At 29.8% G+C, this 6564-nt stretch overlaps 1 protein-coding gene across 1 annotated transcript; it reads right to left on the bottom strand.

Annotated features, from left to right (window-relative positions):
• Nucleotides 1–272: 272 nt before the first annotated feature.
• Nucleotides 273–1890, bottom strand: LOC107634322 (uncharacterized). The gene is made up of 2 exons (XM_016337857.3): nt 1635–1890; nt 273–1224 (listed from the first exon to the last, which is right to left on the bottom strand). The coding sequence occupies exons 1-2, from the start codon at nt 1861–1863 to the stop codon at nt 437–439; spliced, it is 1017 nt and encodes a 338-aa protein (XP_016193343.1). The 5' UTR covers nt 1864–1890; the 3' UTR covers nt 273–436.
• Nucleotides 1891–6564: the final 4674 nt, after the last annotated feature.

The raw sequence follows: 6564 nt of genomic DNA, 5'->3' as shown, positions 1-6564 counted from the left end.
CAACTCCTAAAACACCTCTACTTGACCTCTACTTACCTCTCCTTTTGTAACACAGTCCAAACCTGTTAGTAGTAGGCGCATCTCTATCACATGTGAAGATGATTTTGTACTTGACAGGTAGAATCTATCCATTCTAGTATGATTATACTATGTGTCCAAAATTCTCTTGAGGTGTTCGCATATCTTTTGGTTGCAATAAATGAAATCTTTGGCATGATTTTATAAGGGGTATGAATGAGAGAATCTTGCATTTAATCACACTGTTTGAAAAATTTCTTAATTAACAGACAAAATATCACAATTTTTATTTTTCCACTAAACAAAAATGATTACAATTTTTTATTCAGCATGAAATCTGGTAGAATAAGAGTTTTACCAACACAATAAACATGAAAACAATTAAAATTTTCTTGCAACAGCTTTGTGGATTCAGAATTTATCTCCTGCAAACTATACCATTCCCACTTTTTGCAACACCAGTGCAATCCAGCAAACCATACTCCAGCACAGAGGTCTTCCTTTCTGAAGGCTGTTTTGGAGAAAATACACAAGCACCACAATCTGGAGAAAGAAGCGATGAGGTTCTATACCTGTCTTCTCCTCCAACAACTGCCATTGCTACACCTGGCTTTGCCGGATTCTTGAAATCAGGCTGATAAGTCCTGCCAAGAACTCCTTCAACTTTGTGGGACAGGCCGTAGAATTTGAACTGAACCTCCAAGTGAGCAAAGCAATCATCATCAGGGATTTGATAGTTGTGGATTCTACTATCTTCCTTGGTTACAGGTACCACGTTGACTGATATCTCGGCAACTTCTGGTAGAGTAACCATGACACTGTTTTTGCTTGATGTTCTCTCCACTTTAAGCTGATTCTCTGTGGACTGCCATGTGGAGAGGTGACCTTCTGGGATCACGAGCTCCTCTCCGTTGTATGAGAGTTTCAAGTGGTCGACTTCTTTGTCCCAAATTGCTGATCGGGTGGCCTCGATAGAGAAGTTGTGGAATTCAAATAGGATTCCCAATGCTTGAATCCAAGTATAATCCCTTTTCCTTCCTTCTGGCCTAAGGCCAATGAAACGTGCATTGACCTGAAGGTTCTCATCAGACACTAAGCTGAAATGCTCATCCCGCCTTCCATGGAAGTAGAAAACAATTCCATCTGCACCGACAAAACGAGGATCCAAGCATGCCGATCCTCGACCATTACAATTCGGTTTGCGAGCTGTTATCACCAAACAGAGTAAAAGCTTAGCATAGGTACGCTCCCATAAAAAGGTAAATGAAATTACAATGGCAAAAGCAAAAAGAATAGCCATGTTAGAGTTTTATGTTGACCAAGAATAAATGCACATAGGAATTAGCTTAACCATATAGGAATTAGTTCTTATGGAAGTTGAGCATTACCATTTATTTTATTCTCTGATGAACTAGTAGTATACATTGGTTATGGATTGTATCAAATATCAGATACAATTCACTTAATATATATTATCAGTTTACCATTCTCTCTACTCTCTATTTCTATATCTACACCATGAATTCTAATATTCCAGACCAGTTACCTTGAATCTTTGGTTAAATGAAGAAACATGGAGTTGTTATACATTTTGTAAAGTCAGGTAAGGATCTTACTTTTGCACTGAGCTTTGCATATGGGAGATTCACAGTCAATGTAGCAGACTTTGGCTTTTGGATCCTTTGGCGACGTAAAAGGGCACTCAGGCGGGCATGCTATACGCTTTAGAAAGCACGGGCTCCTGCGCTGCACGCAGGTGCGAGTTTCTGCACTTATTTGCATTACATAGCAAGCAAATAGCAGCAGCATCACGAACACTAGGCCATTGCTTCTTGAGATGGCCATGGTTTTTCTCGTTACACACACACAAAGGATCAATGTGATTCCTTGCTTTATATGCTCTCTTGGGTTTTGGAGTGTTCATAAAGAAAGTAGAAACTCAGCATGTCCTCGTTTTCTAATCTTCTTTGACTTGGTATAACCATTGTTACTTGAAGTTTCATCTATGCTTTGCAAATGGTAAGCCAATGCATCGAATGTGTTTGGGTGGAATTCCTTGTGAATGCGTTAACATACCTTCATTTCAACACATCTAATTGATCTAATCACTTTAAAAGGATTTGGTGCAAAGTCTAAAAGTCTAGCACTTTTATTAAAATTTAGCCAGCACTTAATTAGTAAAAAAAAAAAAGTAATTTCACACCATTAAAAACACTAATAATAACTACAAATCATAAAATTTACTAATTTCTAGCATTCCTCTTTTTTTTTTTTTTGTGACTAAAACTTTGATGTTTGAGTATTTTATATTTCTAATAATAGGGTATTATTAATCTTATTTTTCAATAGACCAATTCTATGGTGCCTATGAGTTGGTGCCTAAATTTTGTCTAACTTACTTTTTGTAGTAAGTTTTGATTTTTTAAAAATTATTTATTGTTATATCTTTTAAATTAAATATTATTTTTTAACTTTTTTTAGTAAATAGACACCACATTTTAGGCACCATAGCATTCACCTTTTCAATAATACTATTAATTTACCTATAAAATTACAGGTAATAGTACATTTATAATGTATGTGGTTAAAAAAGTAACGTGTCATTGTGTCTCATTAACTAAAACACTATTTTTAAAATTAATGTAAAAAAAACTTAAAAAATAAAATTCAAAACCATTAATGAAATAATCGATTTTTTTTATTTTGGTATTGCAGTGTGAAACATACATGTTGGATAGAATAGTGTTTAACAGGAAGTTGGAAATTGATAATTCGTCCCCCCCAACAGATTGACAATATGTTTCCAGTAGATTATACTTTTACGAATAAAAAAAAATATTTCCCCATATAATATGTCCCTAGTGGATTGATAATACACTCGTGAAAAAATAACAATACGCTCCTATTGGATTGTACTTTTATAACTAAAATATATATATATATATATATATATATATATATTTTTTTTTTTACAATACGTCTCTGGCGGATTAATTGTGTCACAGACGGCACCAGAAGTTTGTTAAATACTAAATTACCTAATATTTGAGTGATTCACCAACAATACAATATGTACAAAAAATTAGCTACCAATATCCTTATATAAAAAGGGTACCATAGCAATATGTGAATTTCCATGGTTAACCAAGCGCAACTTCTTACTCTTTCCGTTTCAATATATATAACTTTCATAAAAAAAAAATAAAACTAAAAGTAAAAAATAAAAAATAATCTTTATTTAAATTAAATAATATAATAATTATAAAAATAAATTTAATAACAAAAATTACCAAAATATATTACTGGTCATATCTCATATACAGAAGAAGAAAACATATTAAATATATAAATTAGGAACTCTGTACCCGGAATAAAAAAAAGAAACCGAATGCATCCGAGATAAGTCACAATGACGCAATCAGGTGGACAAAATATCAAAAACCTATGGTAGATTCACAATATAATTAACGGGACACAATCGACAATGTTCGTAGTATCACGCCGGATAGCGCTAAAGTAGATGATATATGTGCAATAGCAATGTGGAGCCTTAAGACTACCGCCTACAAACTTCAAAGTCCTCTAAGAGGGGCAACCATCTAAGGGGGACGAGGTTGGTCGACTTGTCCATAAACCAAAAACCTTAATCAACATAAGCAGGTAACATCGGGCGTACTAACGAAGGGTATATGTGTTTGCCTTCGACGGAATGTGAGTCATCCTGTTTCTAAGCCAAGTCATACTGATCTCATAAACATGCTTCCTCTCTTTTAGTTGGGGTGGAGGCCTATCACCCAACAAGTCTTCAATCCACTACCAAGTAGAATGCCCATGGAACTGCTGAAAATTTCTGGTGCATCTGCCTATTAGGTCACCGTCTATGCACAAATCAAGATGGTATGCCACATCTTGGAGTGTGATAGTAATTTCGTCCCACGGAAGGTAAAATGTATGGGTCTCTGGTCTCCATCGCTCCACAAATAAAGAGAGTAAAACATTGTCGAAAATGAAATCTCTCAACTCTACTGCATGTCCGAACCCTACCTCTCTGATATACGATAGTAGCACGTCAGGCGGTGGAATACCCAACATCACCTGACGTGGTAAGAGAAGCCTAGGTGCCTGTTTAGAAACTATTCGTTAGTCTTTTCAAAATTATTGTTCTACTATTTCAAAACATGTTATATAAGTAATCTATTATATTAGCTACTTATTTAACTCAACAATGTAAGTAATCGATTATATTCCAATATATTTAAGTAATCTATTATATTCCAATATATTTCGGGTACACGTTATGCACATATTTCAGATACAATATATTTGATTCCAGCCAATCTTTTATATTTCGAATGTAACCGGAATGTGCATTTAATGTGTTTTTTTCTTCTGTACTGGCGATATGATTGGTATTTTATTTTCGTACTTTTTTTATTAAATGCAATTTGTAATTATTATATTTGTTTAATTTAAATAAAAAAATCCGTCAATGTTTACAATATTATACATGCTCGAAAAGTATTTATGTATGTACATATGTTGATTGAAACGAAGAGTAGAGTCTGTTTTTTCTTAGTTTATGAGTTCTTTAATTATTATTATTATTATTAAATTTAATTATTTTATTGGCCTTTATAATTTTATCAAATTTTTAATTAGATTTTTATATTTTTTTTAATTGAATTTTTATACTGCTTTAATTTTGTAATTAAGTCATTCCTAGTGTAAAAAATATTTGAGTTAATTAAATATTTTTTTACAAATTGAAAGTATTTATAATTAAAAAATTAATTAAATCTTTGACCGCATGTATTTTGGTAAAAATATTATGTTAATTTTAACATTTTTTATATAAAAAGGACATAATTATAAAATTAAAAGTTGTGTAGAGACCCAATTACAAAAAAAAAAAATATATAAACCTAATTAAAAATTTAGTAAAACTATAAGAACTAACAGAATAATTAAACCTTATTATTATTATTATTAGGGCTATTTTAGTATGATTATAGTGTTTTAAAAAATGTAGCTAAAATTGAAGTAATACTTTTTTATTGTTAAACAATATTTTTTAAAAAGTATTACTAAAATAAATATTATCAAAATATAAAAAAATATAACTTTAATTTTAATAATACTTATATAATCACCATCACTATTATAGTACAGCTATACTAGAATTTACCTTATTAAGTTATTATTATTATTATTATTATTATTATTATTATTATTATTATTATTAAAAAGATGAGTAAAAATGAGGAAGGAAAAGTGATAGTTGACCTTTGTGGCTTCCAATTATGGCAAAGGCTTCATGAGCTGGCTGTATTGAGAAAGGGTAGATTGATGCCCCGCTAAGTTTGGTGTGGCCACGAGAAATGGACTAAACTGGAAAATTGACCTTTCATGAATTGATTAAACTGAAAAATGATATCATCTCATTCCTATTATTTCACGCTAATAATTGTCGAATTTTTGTGAAAAGATTTTGTTTAAATAATTTATTTTAAAAAATTTTTAAAAAATAAAGTAATTTTATTATTTAATAATTATATTTAAATATAATAATATAAAAATAATTTTTTTTGTTTATTTATTATATTAAAAATATTTTTTAAATAAAAAAATCTTTTAAAAAAATATAAATTATAACTTTTAAGAAATTTTTTTTTATTTTTTTAGTATTTTTATTTTTATTATTAAAATTTTGTCCAACACATTAAAAGATAAATTTTTTTATTAAAAAATATCTTTTTTTAATAATTTAATGACATTTAAATAAGCTCAATATTTTTTAAAAACCAATTAGGCAAGCAATTAGGGGCTATGAAGGATGGACATACGACACATAAATTATACGAATTTTATTCTTAAAAAAAAACGAATTTTATTCTTTTTTTAAAAAAAAGGTATTTTTAGATAAATTATAATAATGTTTTATATATTTTAGTGATATTAATTAATATTTTAATTATTTTGATGTTTTTAAATTATATAAAGTGTTTAAAACAATTTTTTATTTAAATAAATAATAATGTATATTATTTTTAAATTTATTTTTAAAATTTTGGTTATGAATAAAATTGGACATCCTGTTCCGTAATGATATTTAAGTGTGTCAAAGCACGCTTGATGTAGTCACAAAAAAAAAGCATGCTTGATGAAGACTTTTTTATTTTGTAATAAGACAGTTGGATACAAAAAATATATGAGTGTTATATTCAAAATGTGTCTAATATACAGACATAATAACTTAGCGAAATGTCTTATTTGATAGATTAGAAAAAACAAACCATGAGACTCGATAATATTCAAGTTATACGAGCCATATTCTCGTTATTACAAGACTAACAAGAGAAACCCAATAAAAAAACTCTTAATCAAAAAAAGAATACAGAGGGACTGCATGATTTGAGGGCCGATAGTCCAACTAAATTCCAAAATAAAACATATTTGATAATGTTTGATACGAAAATAATGAAGTTACCTTTCAACAAGCAATATGCATCGACAAGTGAGAAAGCAGCTAGCCAATTGAAAAAGTTT

This window comes from Arachis ipaensis, chromosome B3, assembly GCF_059453495.1.
Source record: "Arachis ipaensis isolate K30076 ecotype BB chromosome B3, ASM5945349v1, whole genome shotgun sequence".
Classification (NCBI taxonomy): Eukaryota; Viridiplantae; Streptophyta; class Magnoliopsida; order Fabales; family Fabaceae; genus Arachis; species Arachis ipaensis.
Note: the sequence above shows the minus strand (reverse complement) of the source record. Positions and strands in the feature narration are given on the sequence as shown.

Bases quoted from the DNA above. Each gene is read 5' to 3' on its own strand.
- LOC107634322 (XM_016337857.3), bottom strand. From the start codon at position 1,863: ATGGCCATCTCAAGAAGCAATGGCCTAGTGTTCGTGATGCTGCTGCTA. The intron at 1,225-1,634 runs GTAAGATCCTTA...TGGTGATAACAG, and splicing joins ATGCAAAGCTCAGTGCAAAA to CTCGCAAACCGAATTGTAAT.